The sequence below is a fragment of the Habropoda laboriosa genome, unplaced genomic scaffold (genome assembly GCF_001263275.1).
Source record: "Habropoda laboriosa isolate 0110345459 unplaced genomic scaffold, ASM126327v1 scaffold88, whole genome shotgun sequence".
NCBI lineage: Eukaryota > Metazoa > Arthropoda > Insecta > Hymenoptera > Apidae > Habropoda > Habropoda laboriosa.
This window is the reverse complement of record NW_017100219.1, coordinates 1,713,900-1,733,103: the sequence shown is the minus strand read 5'-3', so window position 1 is coordinate 1,733,103 and position 19,204 is coordinate 1,713,900. Positions and strand designations below refer to the sequence as shown.

Genomic DNA, 19,204 nt, shown 5'->3' with positions numbered 1-19,204 from the left:
CAGACCGAACTAGCTGAAAGGCGCGCGCTCGTAATTTATTCCGAGCTCGCGACAGCCAGCAAACATTTACACGTGGCGTTGTCAATGAACCAGTAGCGTCGCGATTGTTCTTCTCGACGCCTCGCGCGTCGTCTAATTTCTCCGCAGCACATCCTTCGTAATATATGATTCTCCAGACGTAACGTGCGGCAACTGCGTTTCGCGCGCGCGTGTAAATACGCTCTAAAAATAAAGAGTGCCGTCACGATTCCGTTTCAAGTGTGGTCTCTTGAAAAAAAGAAGCCTCTTTGGAAAATTACGTTATATCCGAGGCTCTATTTTAAGTATGGTACGTACACTCCTGTCCATAAGTATCCGGACATCTAGCAAATTCAGGCAAAAAGCGTATTAACCCCTTGACGTATGATTTCCTTTCCGACTGTGCATTTAAGCGTCAGCCATTTTACTCTTTTACTACTGCATCAGGTAACGAAAGCTTATCTGTTACCGATTAATTAGGATAATATAGGAGAATTAGGATAAGTTAGGATAATATAACTATTTTTTTCACATCTTCACCAGAATCTCTAACACGTTGTTGCAGGTCAAAGGGTTAATGATATATAATAATACAATTATTTCTCGAGAAAATTGATACTAATTGAAAGGTCTGTTTACATAATATGTAAGATTCATACCAGTAGATAATGTAAAAACATTGCTATAGTAAAAATGCACGAAGAATTTGGAGTTAGATGATTTTATCTCTTCTTTACTCTTCTTTAGTAACACGATATAATTTAATAGGTTTGTTATCTGACTAGAACTAGAGTTTTGTTTACATTTGGTAGAATTTTGTACCACTTAAGTCTGCTAAACGTGAAATATGCGATGCAAGACTCCTGTTTTCTTCAGTTCGAAATCTCTTCGTACGCGTTTTATCTGAATTTGCCAGGTTTCCGGATACTTATGGACGTGTGTGTACATACGCGCTCTATTTTCCACCGAAATTTCGCTTGTTTTCTCGTCGTTCCATTTATCGAGTTTATTTATTAACCATGTCGGTGTCATCGGTTCCCTTCGTATAAATAATAACGCTTCCGTTAACTTCGCGTGCAACAACGTTCGATAATCGATAATTCTTCCGTGTAGAAACTGTGGTTGAATGTGGCTTACGGTAAATATAGAATAATGAGAATTCGTGGCTCGTTGACTTCGTTCCTCTGTTATTTCATTTTACGCAATTTATTTTGTGAGAAAAAAAATGACGCTGCTTGAAATTTTGGGGCATGTTGTGATTTTCGAATGAATAAGATTTTTCTCAAGTAAATGAATGTGTTTTATGGAAAATACTATTGTGATTTAATAGTGAAATTGTAGTTAATTATAGTTCAAAGTGAAAGTTATGTTTTAGAAAAATAATAGAAATTTTCTTCTCCAGAAATTGTCAATTTTGTTTTATAATCTGAGTCGTTAATAATAATTATATAATTAGCGATTGATGCGATTTAAAATAAATAAATTAAAGTAAAAATACAAATTTAGAAAAGTGCTTTTTTCGTAGAAGAAACTTCCTTTTTTTTCTATGTGACTGTTTTTACATAATTTCGTCATTCTGGCGATTACGTTTTCAATTGTGTCTGATTTAATGTTGCTCCAAGGTTCTTATAAATATTGCTACAGCATTTTCTTTATACTTCCAGCCAACTCATCCCACATGAGTCTTGACAAACTTACGTCATACTTGTGTAATGCTACTTTAATGTACGAGTACAATATTTCTAATAAAACCGCTGCATATATTTGTATAAAAAAGCTTTTGCCGAAATAGCGAATAGTGCTTCAAATTTTTGAATGGTAGTGTATGTGTATATACAATATTTGAGACACGCAGAAACCAAAATAATTAACTCTATTCGATATTTACACTTTTTGACTTTAATACTTTTTAACTTTAACACTTTTTGATATTTCCCTTTTTGTCTGTAACACTTTTTGATTTTAACACTTTACGATATTTCACTTTTTGACTTTAACACTTTTTAATAATTCACTCTGAGACTTTAACACTTTGTGATATTTCACTTTTAGACTTTAACACTTTTTGATATTTCACTTTTTAAGTTTAACACTTTTTGATATTTCCCTTTTTGCCTATAACACTTTTTGATTTTAACACTTTATGATATTTCACTTTTTGACTTTAACACTTTTTAATAATTCACTCTGAGATTTAACACTTTGTGATATTTCACTTTTAGACTTTAACACTTTTTGATATTTCACTTTTTAAGTTTAACACTTTTTGATATTTCCCTTTTTGCCTATAACACTTTTTGATTTTAACACTTTATGATATTTCACTTTTTGACTTTAATACTTTTTAATATTTCACTCTTAGACTTTAACACTTTGTGATATTTCACTTTTAGACTTTAACACTTTTTGATATTTCACTCTTAGACTTTAACACCTTTTGATATTTCACTATTTGACTTTAACACTTTTTGATATTTCACTTCTTGCCTTTAACACTTTTTGATATTTCACTTTTTGACATTAACACTTTTTCATATTTCACTTCTTGCCTTTAACACTTTCAGATACTTCACTTTTCCACTTTAACACCTTGTGATATTTCACTCTTAGACTTTAACACTTTTTGATATTTCACTCTTAGAGTTTAACAGTTTGTGTTATTTCACTTTTTGATTTTAACACTTTTTAATATATCACTTTTAGACTTTAACACTTTTCGATATTTCACTCTTTTACTTTAACACTTTTCGATATTCTCCTAATTTTAGTGTCAAAGCACATGCTCAGTGCTTAATTCTCCACAAATAGAGAAAACTTAAAAAATTTAATTTCACGAAGTTAATCACTTTGGTTTCCGAGTGGCTCGTTTATGTTTGCCTAATCTGTATATATTAGACGGTTAATCGAATGGTAAAAATGAATCTGTACACGAACGTATGACCCAGTTAATCACGTGATACCCACCTTCGCAATCGACACCTTTCCGTGAAAACGAGGTAACTGAGAAATCTGATTCGCTCTCAGGGTTCACGAAAGGTTGATGCCGGCTGTAAAACGCACAGCAACCACCCGTTCTTACGTAAACTCGCTACTCCCGTTAATTAGCCACGCTGCGTCGAATGACCTATTTACAGGCGTGTTCGAGAATCGATAGGTTTTCGCTGGGGAAACCGTGCCATTTCCCACCCAACCGGTAAATTCGAACGCTTGGCAAATTAAAAATTCATCCTGTCGATCGATATCCACTTTCTTCTGTTTGTCCAGCGTGTTTGTTTCTCGCCTGACAAATTCTCCGTCGCTTGTAATTCACACGTTTAAATTCAAACGATTTATTAATTCCAATTAACCCGTGAGAAATTTTTTACAAAGATAAATTCAATTAACAGGATAAAATCTGGAGAATATCTTTTTTCTTAAACGAAAGATAATAATTTTTCTGTTGTCTAGTTAATTTAATTACCACTTAGATAAAGTACGAATTACAAAATTTTAAAAAATCTGACAAATTACCGCAATTTAAGTGTAATTGATAGCAAAGATCTGCTGGATTCGTATGTATAGTTGATGGAAGAAATACAGGGAGGTTATAAAATTGATCTCGCGTCAAAGTTTACTCGTTATCGTCGAATCGTTACAAATCTGAGAAGATAAGGAGCAGAAACTTCAGTTATGGCTGTGTGAAGTATGCTGTAGCTGTGATTCAGCCCTAATTGAAAAATGAAAAATGTCGTATTCGACCCTGGATTTTCCTGCATCAATTAGTGTCGCTACTTAATCCTTTACTAATTTTAATTTATCCACCATGGGGAAAAATTACTGTCTTTAATTTACGACACGCTATATTGCTTCCACCGACTATACGCTGGCGTTCGTAGGCATTGAAACACCTGCTATGCTCGTACAGGAAGTATTACACGATTTAAATTACGTTTCTTCGCCGAGGTTAGTGTCATATATCGGTAAAAATCTATAAACAGTTCGCGCTATTAATTTCTAGCGTTTTTCTCGTAAATGGTAGACTTGTGAGACAAATGGAAGAGGACAAAGCTTCGTTATTTCTTATAGACAACACGATGGCTTAAATAAATTTTTTAAATTTGCGATAATTTTTGTGTAATGACGACACTACGATTTTTTTAAATATCAAGTCCAACTGTCAATAACAAATGAACTTTCAAACTCAATTTCGTAGGAATGTTTGGTATGACATAATCAATGACACTCTTTTAGAATCTTATTTTTACGACGGCATTTAAATAGAAAGAGATACTTAGACACTTTAAACTCATTAATAAATCAATCGAGTTCACTACCGAATTTTAGCATCGAACACAGGGCTAATTTTAAACGCCACCACTTTTAATATTCCCAAACACTGCTAGAATTGTCTGCTTTTACCGTACCTCAGTCGCGAGGAAAATGTGACGTCTGATACACTTATCCAGAAAAATAAAGAAAGAAGTGCAAGAAAAAGGAGCCAAATTTAAGAACGATCGGCCAAAATTTGTCAAAGTGGTCCATTAGCAACTTTCCGAAAATGAATATTCATATCCATCCAAATAAAAGTATACACACGGAAAATAAAGTGGGAAAGTTACAAACGATAATACTTATCCTTTATCCTTTTTCTGGAAAGTTGTTAATGGGTCATTTCGACCAGGTCCCTAATTCTACCCTTAATTATTGCCGTTTTCTCTACAACTTACAAATAGAGCACGAATTAAAACGACAACACACCACTAAAAACATACTTCTTATCCCAGAAAATTCCAATCGAAACAATTACTTCCCCTAGATCTCAATAATCCTCCAACTCCCGGAAACTTGATAATGGGTTATTGTGACCAGGTCGCTAATTCTACCCTTAATTACTGTTTATAATGTGTGTAACTGTATAAATACTGTTTCTCCGCAACTTACGAATAGAGCACGAATTAACCCATTTGCATCACAGCTCTGAATAGGCTGAGGAACGCCGTTGCACTGGAATTAAGATCTAAGTGCTGTGGTCGGCGTACAGTTCGCTCGGAATAATACAATCGTTTTATTCGTTAATTGTCCCTGCGGCAGCGGTTCGGCGGGTACGTCTCGACGGTTGATGGAAGAAAAACTGAACTGAGGTTCTTCTATTGGTAGGACAGGGAGACAAGAGTAGAGATAGGTAAAGGTAGAAACGGAAAATTTGTAGAAAGCGGGGCCGTTCGTCCTCGTGCGAACCTGGATGCCACATGTGCGCTTCTTAGGTTACTCGAGGACGAAGGCAAGTCTTAACCCGGGGAGAGACAAAAGAACGGAAGGTGTTGGAAAAGAGAGTTCGCGTGGAAGAATAGAACAAAGTTCGGTAAGACGTACCCGCCACAAGCGTTATTCATCTGAGACGTTCAATTGGCAGTCGGCCCAATATTTCCTGTGTTTTTGTTTATTACTGATTTTACTCCGAAATTGCGTGCAATAATTCAAAATTATTAAGAAATTTTTAAGCTTCGACATCACGCTATAAATTACTTCCCCAACTCCCGTTCAGATTTCCTTAACATTCACCGAGTGCCCCAACACCTCCAAACACGAACACCCATCCACACGCGAAAAAGAACTGGAAACAAGCACAGACGTCTCTCATTCGCTTTCCCGTCTCGTCTCGAGTTCCTCGAAGCGTGTCCGCCGCGCGGAAAGATGAACGCACGTGACTAGCGGACCTCTTACCGGTCGATCGTGGCAGTGCCATGTTTGGCGATCTCTGCTACGGGGAGAGAGCGAGCCGCGGCACGACGATGATGAGACTTCCCCTTGAACCAGTGTCGATCCGTACGCTATCGTTCGCGCTATCCTTCCACTCCGCGTGTCTCTCCCGATCGCCGTGTTTCCGCCTACTCTCGATTTCTCCGCACAGATCACACTCGATCCTCGTCGCCTCCGTTAACCCTTAACCCCTAATTGGCACGCGATGGACAACGCAACGTCGAGTAAGTTCAAGGTTGACGCAGCGGCGAACGGTGAACTCTGAACTTCCGGTACCCGACTTCTTATCTCACCGGTTCTCTCCAACTTCGATCGTAATCTACCGCTCAACAGGAGAGAGATAATGTGGTCAGTGTTCGCTGTCAGACGACCAGTTCTCGCGAGAATGGACAGAAGAGAGAGAAAAGGTAGTTGTGCGACTGTTTGACGGTAAATAGGTTGGAGAATCTCTACTCTGTAACTCGAACAAAGTGAAAAAGATGGTAATCCCTCGGAGGGGTTGAAATAAGGGGATGGCTCGAGATCTGATGTATAAAGGAAGAGAGAAGCCTTTGCTCTCGTTTTTCTTGATTCGATTGTCCAGACACGATGACCAGAGCGGTGGTAGTAGGTTCTATCTGGAGAGTGGATCGATCGAATTGAATCTCCGCGTGAAGGTTTCGAAACTGGGGCAAACTGTTCTATTGATAGTGTTCTGGTGAATTATACAAGAGATAATTAATTAAGGTTATCGTTCGTTGAACAAGTCGACCGATAGAAAGGCTTGTGAGATGTGTGGTATCTATGCAGGTTTGTCTTTTTTCTCAGATTGTAGTTGTTGAATGTACACTGCCGGCCAAATGTTTGGAATCACTGTGCATTGCAAGTTGCACAAAAGTTCCCCAAAAGAGTTAGCATTTATAATCATTTTCCAACGAATTCTTTATCATTCGAATCAATCGAAACGAGGTAAAGTGCTATTGATCTCCACAACGTCAATTTCAAATCAATAAAGAATTAGTGGCAGATTCAATATTAATATAAATTGGCAGGCGATTCCAAATTTTCGGCCGGAGTGTATTTACGCGAATGACAGTTGTTACAGTAAGTGGCTTCAAGTTGATAGAAATGGTTTAACCCTTTGGACTCCCTTGTTGGGTGCGACTCGGTATCAGTTTCATTCACAGGTATGAACGAAGTAACTTTTAAATTGCCTGTTTTCTTTTAGTATTTTTAATTAGTACCAAATGTCTTTCGAAGTGCATTTCGAATACAGTTCTTAGAAAAGTAAATTAAAAAAAAAACACTTGGAGTTCAAACAACCTTTTTTTCATTTGCCACCCTCTGTTTACAGCAGACTCCCGTTAATGCGTTACGCGTTGCATGAATTGACGTTACAGGAAATCGGGTTGTACGAGAACTTTTCTCGTATAACGCTAATAACCTAAAGTAACACGTTTCGAACGATTAGTGCCGCGCCAACTTTTATTTTCTACGTTCCATCGAATAGAACAGTTTTTCTTTTTTTTTAAATACGTCGCATATATTCGCTGAAACGTATTGCTAATGTATGTAACAAACAAACAATCAGGAAAAAAACGGAAGAAGTCGGAAACGACGGAGAAAACAGTGTAACGCTCAGCCAAAGTGGATTTAATTTCAAAATGCGGATAATTCCTGTATTTTGTTATTTACCCCGTTGGACGAGGAATCACGTTGCCGCGTTATAGGAACTCGCGTACTCAATCTTCTCCTTCCATGCCTTCGTTTTCACTACACGCAGCTTTCATACTTGTCCGTCATCCCCTTTGCACACCCCCATTTCGGGTTTCCCCGAAAGGACTGACGCAGAGCTCGCGGAAATCCTGGCCGAAAGTCATATTTCTAAATCTAAGAAGAATTATCGTACAAAATTGCCGTAATATCACTTTAAAGCGATAATGTACTCAAACTTATTATCGTTAAATATCGAGTATAAAAATTAAACTACATCCTTATTCATTGTAACATATTAATTAACTATATTCTGCTTCCTCTTCTTCCATTTTCTCTTCTGGTGTTAAAACTGACGACCTTGAGATCGCACATTTTCAAAAGAATTGAACGACTGTAAGGGTTTTTAATGGATAGGAGGATCTGGGTTGCTTAGTACCCACACAGTAAGTTCTTTTTAAAGTCTTTATCAATTAGCTGGCTCGCGAGGTTCACACTTGACTTCTGACTGCTTTTCAGTCACCTCGCGAACTTCTTTTTCACCCTCTTCTTCTTCCTGATTGGTTACCCCCAAGGTATTGGTTGCAACCAATCAGGAATTTTGTCTTCAAACCGCCGCTAGTCCTTTGCGCCCTTGGCGCGCTTCTTCCAGGACCGCGGCGAATTATGGTGGGGGCGTGTTGCCCGCTGTAGCGCATTTGGTAACGCCGCGGATTTTCCTCCAGGTTCGGTACTTGGGACATGTGGCCCGGGCCTCTGGGCCCGTACGCGGACCTTTCGGCAACCCTTGGTCTATGACCTGGCAAATTGCTATTGAGACCGTTGGTGAAAGTTTCTACGAAAACATGCATTGTTAGATTTACTAAACGTTAAACAGACTAAAAAATAGCTTCGCTAGCACGCACGTCATGAACCGTGTTGGTCGTCCGGACGGCAAATGCTTGCTTCTGCACTACAGCTGGCCGCCACACAGCGAAAAATCGTGCTTTAATAATGCACAAACGAAAGGCAATACATAAATTCTCGAAACTCTGAAAAAATTTTTCGAATTTCTCCCAGGGTTTCCACGAAATGTGCCACTGTGCTTCTAGCTCGCGACGTCAGTCTCTCCCGCTCATCGCCCCTTTCTTTCTTACGGCCGCTCACCTAGAGCCGAGAATTTCCTATACCACAAATAGAAATGTTTATCATCGAGTACGGTTGAAGTTTTCAGGAGAAGTAACCCTCTCGTTCTCTCGGATAACACTCGAATAAGACGATGCGTGGTTGCGTTTCAGATCGACCGAGGAACAACAGCTCTGAAGAGATGCAGCGGTGTCCGTATCTCCACGAGATGAAGGAGCGCTTGCTCTCGCAGCCAACACCGACAGATAGCTTGGACATGGAACGGTTAGACGGTACTCCTGTGAAGGAGGCAAATCTGCACAACGATTACCCTGCCCACACGAACCCCGGAGTGATACCGGATCCGCCGGAAATGCCGCCTGATTCACTCATCGGCACGGTCGTCAAGGTATACGTATACGTCAGCTTCGAGGGCTTCGCTACGACCACCTGGTTCAACCTGGTCGCTCTCACTTTCGCTTTTCTTTAAGGTTTATAGGTTGAAACGAAGGATAATACGAATGTCGATCGATTCTGTTCAACGTTCTTCGATACCAACGTCGCATACGGTGAATGATTTAATTACGAAAGGAACTTCTCGTTCTGTAACTTTCTTTAGATTTTTTTTTTTTTTTTGAAAAGACCATTACAGTAGGTGAATGCAAATTGCAATTTTCTTTTTTAACATTCGTTGCACAGGTCATCGCGTTGCTTTTGGAATATTCTGGGATAAATTGGTGTAATTTTTGAAACTGGTGGAAACATTGGGAGGTGAAGAATTAACCCTTGTACTGCTGTTGTTGAGTAAATTTGGGTCACACTGACCAATATTGGAGATTATTAAGGAACGGAGGGAGAAATATGAAACACAATTTATGGAATAATTTCAGGTTGATATTTTAATATTTTAGCAAATTTTTATTCAAATGAAATAACAAGCTTGATGCTTTCTATATTCAAATTTACCAGATACCTCATTTGCATTCTTCGTTTATGAGATATTTGCGACATAATTTTGTCGAAACCTTTGCATAATATGTCAACTAGAAAAGCACTGTGTAATCGTGAACAAATGCATGAAAATTTGATTCCTTTTTCGAATTATTATTAATCATTACAACGTATTTAAGAATATGAGAAAGTATCGAATGGAGAAAGAATATTCTTAACTCAATTTTCGGTCGAAACAACCAAATTTTCGTACAAAAATGAACTCTTAACGGTAATAAACACATTGGTCAAATCGAACCAATGAATTTCGCTGCAATGCGCACAGTAATCGTAAACAAATGCTAATTTCTTTCTTCTGACTATTATTAGTTACTATAGTGCACTTAAAAGTATCCAATGAAAAAAGAATATTCTTAACTCACTTTTGGGTTAAAATAAGCAAATTTCTAACTATCAATAATAACAAACACTTTTCTCAAATCGAACCATCCAACATTGGTAAACACTTCAGAAATTTCGTTGCCATTCTGAACGTGTTAAAAATAACTATCACACCTTCCAGCATGAAAAAAAAAAGAAAAAATGACTCAGATAACACGTAACCCATCTGAATAAACCAAGAACTAAATCTCCCACCTACTACGCCTCATTCACGAAGAAAAAACCTCATCGAGTTGAGAAGATCAGTTAAAATTAGCGATGATTAAGAAACTTGGCAGACAATACTTGTGAAATTAATTACACCCGCAAAACGTCCTATGGTAATTTCGTTCTAAATTGCTCTCAGAATTGATTATTCAAGCTTCGTTCACCCGGTTAGAGAGACCCACTCGATCCTAGAAGGTCCTAGCAACTTTCTTCACCTCGTACGATCTTCCTCCCCAAACCTTCAAAAAAGCCTACGTCCGGTCGCGAAGCCCAGTAAAAAGTTATAAACTAATAAACAGTCCTTTTCAGCCGTCTTCCTAGCCCCTAACAAATTCCCTTCCCTACCATAAAGCAGTTCAAGTCGCATCCTGGTCGTGTTTCCTATCCCTTTCCCCAAATTATTTCAACTTTTGCAAACCACCTTCACCCTCGCGTTCTCCTTCCACCAGTTTCCTAATATCCAATCACATTCCACCACCTTCGACTTCCAACCAATCACGACATACACCGAGCTAATATATTCAAACGCACTACCCCAAAATACACGAGTTCAAAAACATTCTGACCAAGAGCAACGTCATTTCACCATCGCCACACCAACGATTACAATTTCGCCCTTCCGAGATTAACCGTTCGAGTCCCAAGCAGCGCGATCGCGCTGTGTAGATTTTGTGTCGAAAAGACCTAGTACGTTTAAACGCTGTGGACAACTGACGGTACACTCACAGTCTGTCGAAATAGCGCGCTCGACTTTTCTGACGCATGTACGTCGCATCGCGCTGACCGGCATTTGTCGACTCAAAATAAGAAAAGCGCTATCGCGCCGCTTAGCTCTTTTCGCAATCAATTAACCCTTTCGTTACGAGCGCCGGATATAGACGGCATCCACTCGATGACCTGTGTGTACGAGCGCCGGCTATAGCCGGCGTCAGCGTGGTACCGCTTGATCACCGGCCCCGCGATATTCTTGTTTCTTTTGTTTGTATGCATCTTGCACATCAATGGCGCTTGTCATTCTTTGGTTCGTTCTTCATTTGTTTTACTCCAAAAATAAAACATGCACTGGTTGGAAGCAATCGGGACAAGAATCACACGTTCAGTGACGTTACTCCGGCGGCGCGGTGCCCCGTTCAGTGGCGTCACTCCAGCGGAGCGGACTGCCGTAACGAAAGGGTTAAGACAAGCGCTATTGCGCTGTTCGGCATTCTTCGATAGTGTATTTTCAACGACCCCTGGGACTCAAACGGTTCATTTGTCGGGAGCGCAACGATACCAATTCGCGTTCGAGCTTGAACAGTTTCGTTCGCGAGTCGAGCATCGTGCAGCCTAGAACAATCCCAATAAAAGATTCTTATCAATCGAACGTACTTGACGCGTTGTTTTCAGCTGAACTCCGATGGCTACGGATCACACACGTCGCCGGCACACGCGAGGCAGCCCCTGGTCCCGCAAAACGCCAACAATCCGCCCCTCTGTCTCACTCCTACGCACTCCAGCCCAGCGAATGGCACGCTGCCAAAGAACGCAAAGTGAGTACACATTCTTAACAGTCGCATTCTCAGAGGAACGAGCGGCCTTCGCGAGGGCCTTTTTGCGCCTCCGACACCGTCACTCGAGTTCCTCCGCGACTCGTCTTCCTCGCGTAATTAATAACCGCGGTCACACCGAACACCGCACCGTTTGCATAAACTTACGAGTCTCGGATCTTTGTATTCTTCGGTACGAGCAAGGACGTCTGCGTTCGCGATAAAAATAGGATATTACGAGAACGTGCGTGAGGAAAAAATAATATCGAGAGGTTTCTACACGATTGGCGGATGATTTTGAAGGCTAATGGAGGAAGTTGATGGACACGTGAAGCTTCCGCTATCGCGAAACTGTTCCTGGTACCATTTAGCCGAACGAAAATAACCGTAAGCTGGATGGTTTTACGACCTTGTTACCTTGCACAGCCGCTCGATTAGAGACTCTGCAGAGAACCAATTTTCTGTGAAATTTGTATCGTTGAGAGTGTAGAGGGCGATGGAATTATTAGAGCCACTATGCGAAAAATATGCATTTCACGAGGTTTTCACGCTGGATAATTTTTAACCGTTTCAGTGGCACGGGTTATTGCAGAAATCGGACAAGAAAGTGCCAAGCGCTTCTTTCGCTTGATGTCGAAAAATTAGAAAAATTTTGTTTTCGACATTTTCACCGAATACGACTGTTTTATTTATATACGAAGTTTTTATAAAGAAGATAGATTACAGGAAATAGAATAAAATTGACGCGATAAGGCGGCACTTTTCCATGTCGAATACGACACTCAAACGGTTAATTAACTATTCTTCACTAAAGATACACGAAACAGTTAAACTTAGCTTATGTAGTTGTAAGAAATGTGAGTATTTGGTAGCGCTACCTTTTGCTGCATTCTATTTTCGATACGTTTTAAGTAATTTTTCTTTTTTTTTTTAAATGGTTTAACGTCGCATCAACTGCTATGTAGGTTATTACCGACGTTTTAGTAAACGTGTCTTATGTGTAACTACAGTATTTTTTGTAGCAGTTTGGTTTCTTTTATCAATTGCAGTAGGTCGCGACTTCTTTTATCTTCCAAGTTGTCGTTGATGTGTGGCTTCAGTGAGTACCTTTGCCGTGATATGCCATACTTTGGGCATTGTAAGATTAGATGGTCAATACTACATTCCTCGTAATTTACTGTGCATTATAAGTAGTGAAAACACTGCAGCAAAAATGAAAATGCCCAAGATCTATAAAGCAAGAAAATGTAACACGCGGTTCTCCAATGGCGATTCGCAGTGGCGAAACAAAATAACGCCAATACCACGGATAATATTGCCTAAAGTGCCGCCAATTCGTAAACATCAACGCTTGGTAAAAAGTGACAAAATATAACTAAGTTTTCATCTGAAGATTAATCGTTACAGATGGCTCTAATAATTTCACCAGCCACCGTACGCATTCAGTGCGAGAACCGGTGTTGTTTTGCCAAGGGATCGACGTTTATATGGAACGGAAACTCGTAAATGGCCATTGTAAACAAACCGTTTCTAACGATAGTAACTGTTCGTGATTTGCGAACTTCGCGACGCGATGCGTAATTCGACCGGGGCGCAAAGAATTCATGAACTGCTCTCGCGGCAAACTAATGGCACGAGTGCTGTTTAAATTTGTAGATGAGATTTGTGGTGGGTGAAAAAGAGATATATGTTTTACACGATAGACAAATACTGGCTGATTGGTGGTGACTGTTATTTTTTATTTTTCGTGATGTCTCAAAGTTAGTGATAGAATCTCTGATAGAATCTGTCTGTTTCTGTGTGTGTTTGTGTTTTTATAAGTTCGGTGTGTACAGTGATTGGTGGTGTGAAATGTGTGAGAAGTGGTGGGAGTATCGGTTGATTGGTGTTTGGGACGTGTGGTAGGGTTTGTCGCAAATTGTTGCAAAAATAGTTATATTAGGGGATGGGAAAATCCTGAGGTCGGAAGGTGGTTTATGAGTGTACTGCATGTGGTGTCCAGATGTAGGGTATTCGACTTTCTAAGGTAATAAAACAATTCGCTGATGGCGAGGAGAGAGACCAATTTACGGAAAATATATTATTTGTGAATATGGTAGGGCTCCATTGTTCGAGTCCTCGGTACGGTCGAACAGTAACCGAGCAGTCGATACCTAGGTGTTTCCAAGTGAATCGAGAGGAATGGTGCATTCGTTTACCGTAATTTGCCGAACGTCTCTCTATTCAGAGTGTGAAAATGATCGCCTATACGCGTAACGTCGTGGGGAACAGGGGGGATGTGATTAACGCGCGCGAACTTCCGTCGGCTTTGAGAAACCCGTGTGTATATTGAAAAGGGAAGACGTATGGAAGTTGAGGAAGTTTCCTTAGGTGGCTCGTCGAACGTGTCGTTACACAAGAGACGAGACCGCCTCTACTCTTGCACGGAGATTTATTCTCGTTAAAACGCGCGGTTAAAGAGGAACGCCATCTTGAAGCGGCCCTCAGGCGCTGCATCCGAAGAAGGTAAGCTGCGTCGACGACCTCGACGCGGCTGATCGCCGCTGTGAAACTAGGCGAACTTTCTAGAATTTTTTTCTTTTAATCAGTGTGCTAGTCGGTGGGTAGAAGGGAAAGATTTTTAGAAGTGAGATCGAAACAGGAAATAAGGGAGGAGTTGTTTAATTCTGGAAAGATTTAGGCTATGACAAAATTTTGGCAATTTTTTAGAAAAAAAAAATGAATACTTGAGAGTGATAATTGTTATATATGTAATATACAATATTTGCATGTATCATATTTTGATCACGTTTTAGTTTCGATAAGAATTCGTTTTTAGAAACTCGCTACTGGGTCACTTTTGACCCGGGCGAGCCTTCTAGTGTTAATCAATGGTAATAAGTAAAATGTAAATGGTAGACATGGAATATTTAGAAGAGAAAGTGTAAATAGAGAAGTAAGTAGGGAGTCCTGAATGAAAGTGAATTTTGAAATTTTAAATGGAAGACTGATAAGCAGCTTCAAAATTTCAAAAATCTTACGAATATCTAGAAAAGAAAGTACAAATGGGCAAATATTTAACGAACCCTCGATGGAAGTGAATTTCGAAATTTTAAGCGGAAGACTGATAAGCAGCTTCAAAATTTCAAAAATCTTACGAATATCTAGAAAAGAAAGTACAAATGGGCAAATATTTAACGAACCCTCGATGGAAGTGAATTTCGAAATTTTAAGCGGAAGACTGATAAGCAGCTTCAAAATTTCAAAAATCTTACGAATATCTAGAAAAGAAAGTACAAATGGGCCAATGTGTAACGAACCCTTAATGAAAGTGAATTTCGAAATTTTAAGTGGAAGACTGATAAACAGCTTGAAAATTAAGAAAGAAAAGTATAAATAGGAAAATATGTAACGAACCATTGACGAAAGTGAATTTTGAAATTTAAATGGAAGAGCGATAAACAGCTTTAAAATTTAATAAATCTTACGAAAATAGTAATTAACGCGGATTTAATTAAATTCAAACAATCTTGGTAAACACACAGAACGAACCAACTAAAGCGTTGCAATCTGTTTCCTCAGAAACCACCGTAGATATTGACTCCATGTTTCTTCTGAATTAAACGGGACAAGGGTGCTAATCTTTTAGAGTGCAACAATTTTTCTAGAACGACTGCCAGGGGGACAAAGGGGGTACCCTCATTTTTCCCAAACGGAGAGCAATATCAACATTTCGTTGTTCTCAATAACATTCACCGGGAGAATCTTTTTTTTCACACAAACATAATTTTGGAAATTCGAAGGGTGGGCGATTTTACTGATCTCTTCCCAGAGCCCTCATCCAGGGTTTAGTTCTAGAGACGCGGAATCGTGGCAGCACTGCCAGCGAGACTCGAAATCAATACTCGGTGTGCGTGAGTCTGGTCTGTCGCAATCCTTGCAACGCGATATTACAGCACGCAGAAAAATTCTAGGGACACCGGTATTGCGCCGTATCGATGACCCGATTTCAGATCATCGCTGGGAACGAGATCGCCGCATGTTGCTCCCTACCCCCGCTGATCATCTTGCGGTCTTCCATCCCTTTAACGAAACTCTCGCTTCTCTCTGGCATCGGGAGAGAAAGAAAGAGAGGAGAGAATCGTGTCTCGTCTATCGCGTGACCCACGTTGCATCGTGATAATTCTCACGCGACCATTTGTACAGATTACCGCAATTGCCGGGGCTGATTGCGCGCTCAAGATTCTTCGTGAACGGACCTACGAGCAATACGTGTCGTAGTACAGGGTGAAAAACCTGTCCGACGAACTCGTGGGGGAAAAAACGGAGAAAAACTATAATCGAGGCTGGCGTTCGTAGATTCGATGGATGCTTGCCAAGTATCTCGATCATCGAGCTGCCAACCGGTCACCGACCTCGTGAATTGGAAAAACAACCGTGTCGAACATTTACGTATGTACATCCTCGTACGTAAGTGTTGGGACACGTATAGCCTATGGAAGAGATACGGCGAAGTTGTAAAATTGGCCGGCCGTCGAATTTTATACGTTGTCGGCGAATCGTGCGAAGATAAGGTGCAGAAACCTCGGTCGAGGGGACGTGAAGTATGTTTTAGCTTTGATTCAAACCTAACTGAAAAATGAAAAATGTCGTATGCATTTGACCCTGGGTGTTTAATTATTTATTTCATTTATTGTATATTTAATTATTTACTAATTTTAATTCACCGACGATGGGGCCAAATTTCTGCCTTTAATTTACGACTCGACGATATTTCTTCCACCGACTATACTGTCACACGTTTTTGCTATTTCTAAGTGAACTGAAGATTTATTCATTTCTCTGTGTATCAAAGATGGAGATCTGAGTAACGTTTGATTAAGAAACGTCGAGCTCAGTTAGCATTCTGATACTAATTGGCTAGAATGTACAGTCGGTGGAAGAAATATAGTGAGCTCGTAAAATTAAAGCATCAAGTGGCGGCACAGCTTGATGTAGCGATAGCCAGGAGCGTATACAGCATTTTAGGGCCTGTAACTTTTAAGCTTTCTTAATATTTGCAGTTATAATACTTCCTGTACTTGACGTGTCATAAAATTATACGATCAACGCAGATCAAATAATTAATTAGAATTTAAAAAACGTGAAACTGGCAGAATGAAGTGAACAACGTAAACGAGAATCATCGGAAGAACGCGGTAGATGAAATACTAAAAATCGAAGAGACAATTATAAAAATTTGAAGGACAATAGAGCCTGCGCAGGCGCGTTGAATACATTACACGTCCCTGACTGTGTATTTTCATATTTCTGCCAATTTCCTTGCCAGAAAACTCGAAACATGTTTACATTTACTTCTGACCGATTTCGTGAGCCCGCTGTATCTCTTCCACCGACTATACTCAGCAGGCTGTTCATAAAAGAGCCCATTCAAGAAGACCAATTAACTCGTCACTCTTTTGCACCACAACTTTCACTAATTCCTCCGCAGATACAGATAGAGATGCGATTAATGTTCGATTAAGAAAGGTCAGGTCCAGTTATCCCCTCTAATACTCGTCGACGGAGATGTATAGTCAGTGGAAGAAATATAGCGACGTCGTAAAACCGGTCACACGTCAAGTGAATCAAAATAGAAATTGATTCAGAAAACGTTAAATACCTCGTTCTGGCCCTGAAACTCAACCCATCGCCAATTTTAAATTCCTAACTATAGAGATAAATTGCCGCGTTTAATTTCTTCCACCGACTATACTTTTCACGGTATTCACAAGACTCGTCGAATCGCGTACCATCGCAAAGCAGTAGATTCCCCGGCAAAGGGAAAATACTCAGCTACTTCCTCCCGAAGGCTACAAAGGAAATGACGAAGCAATATTGGGCGACGCGAGAGGTAATCTTGGATCGCAATCGTAATCAAGGTTCGATTCCAGTCAAGTCGGTTCGAAAAGGCGCGTACACGGCGTAGAATTTTGTGGTAGGGTAAGGTTACTGACCTCGCTGGAGCTAGCGTTATCGAGCGGGTCAGTGGGTCGCAGAACCACAGAGCATATCACCCCTACCGCCCCCTCCAGCACCTCTGTGCACCCACCCCAACCAGCTCTCCTACATCTCTTTCTCTCTAACACCGGTTCCTCCCGTGGGAACGCAGCCGAATGTGCGCGCGCGAGAGAACTGTTGGAAGTTGGAGGGAACGTTCCCGCGAGAAACACTTTGCCTCTCTTTGATGGAATTAAAAACTTATCGCGACTGAGACACGATCTTTTGCGGTTTGAAGCGGACGGAGAGGAGAGGATCGGGTCCAAGTGTCAATGGAGACGTTTTTAAGGAGGGTGAGGAGGTGGAGGACGGTTGAAAGTGATCGTGAAATATCGATGAAACAGCTCCTCGAGAGCTGCCATTCGAGACGATTTAGACGGTAATAAATTGCACGGCGATCAGGTTGGATGAAAAGGAGGGGATTAGAGCGCGGTATTATTCCATCGATCGCGAGAGATGACATTTTGCGAACGGCGGGTAGGAGTTGAAATTTAGGGATGGTTTTCGAGGGAATTGATCGTGAAACGAGAGGTATGCGTTACCAGTGAGGGGGAGAGAGAGGGTTTGCGATAGCGCACGCGTTCGCCATAAAGAAAATTCGCGTAGACAAAAGAGTCTTCTCCCCCTTGGAGACGATGCAGGACGAGTTAGGAGGCAAAAGGGTGCTTCACCGATTCCCGCTAACCGTAGACAGCGCGGTTCTCTGCTCGTAGCGGAGAGAAAGAGAGAGAGTGAGAGGAGACGCACAAAGGCGGCTCGTAAATGCATCGATGCCGCGTCTTTAGCTTCCACAATGTCCGGGAGGCTGAAAATAGAGGCTGAAAGGATATTTAAATAACCCGGGATCGCGGTGATATAAATAGAAAAATGAGGACGTTGCCTGAATATTTATTCACCGTTTATCATTCAGCCAGACTGAATGAACTCGAGAGAGAGAATAACCGATGCTCTTCCCAACTTGAAAATGAACAATTTTCGCGAACGAGATACGCGGTGCGCATCGTATCGTGCATATCGCGAAAAATCCGTGTCAACGGGACTGTTCCCCTGAAAACAACTCGAGTTTCCAGAAAGGGAGGTAAAAAAACTACTCGATGGAGAAGCTGCCGGCTGGTTGCTCTCTCTCTCCGACTCTACTCGGCGTTACTCCGAAAACCCAGTGACCGCGATCGAGGCGCGGAGGAAACGGCGAAAGAGCGCCGCGAGACGACTTTTCCCTGGGAAAAAGCTTGCGAAAAGGAAAGCAAGCCGGGGATCGAATCAGAGAGAGAGAGCGATCCGGTGGCCCGTAATCGACGACGACAGAGGAACGAGAGAAAGAAGTACGACTTGGTCTCGTATAGCCATCGAGTGTTCCTCGTGTAAAAAGCCACGAGACGATACGAGAGGGAGGAGAAAGGGAGCAGAAAATGAAAAGAGAGGGATAGACGGCGGAGCCGGGAAAGCGAAACGAGGACACGAGGAAAGTACGAGGAGAAAAAATTCATGACGCGACGCGAGAGATTTCT

General features: G+C 40.9%; 1 protein-coding gene across 1 annotated transcript in view; it reads left to right on the top strand.

Annotated features, from left to right (window-relative positions):
• The window catches only part of LOC108571002, a 38,576-nt gene that overhangs the window by 1,983 nt on the left and 17,389 nt on the right, over positions 1 to 19,204 (top strand). The window contains exons 2-3 of the mRNA XM_017932966.1: positions 8,727 to 8,962; positions 11,539 to 11,681. Coding sequence (XP_017788455.1) covers positions 8,727 to 8,962; positions 11,539 to 11,681 — 379 coding nt within the window. The remainder of the gene's footprint in view (positions 1 to 8,726; positions 8,963 to 11,538; positions 11,682 to 19,204) is intronic.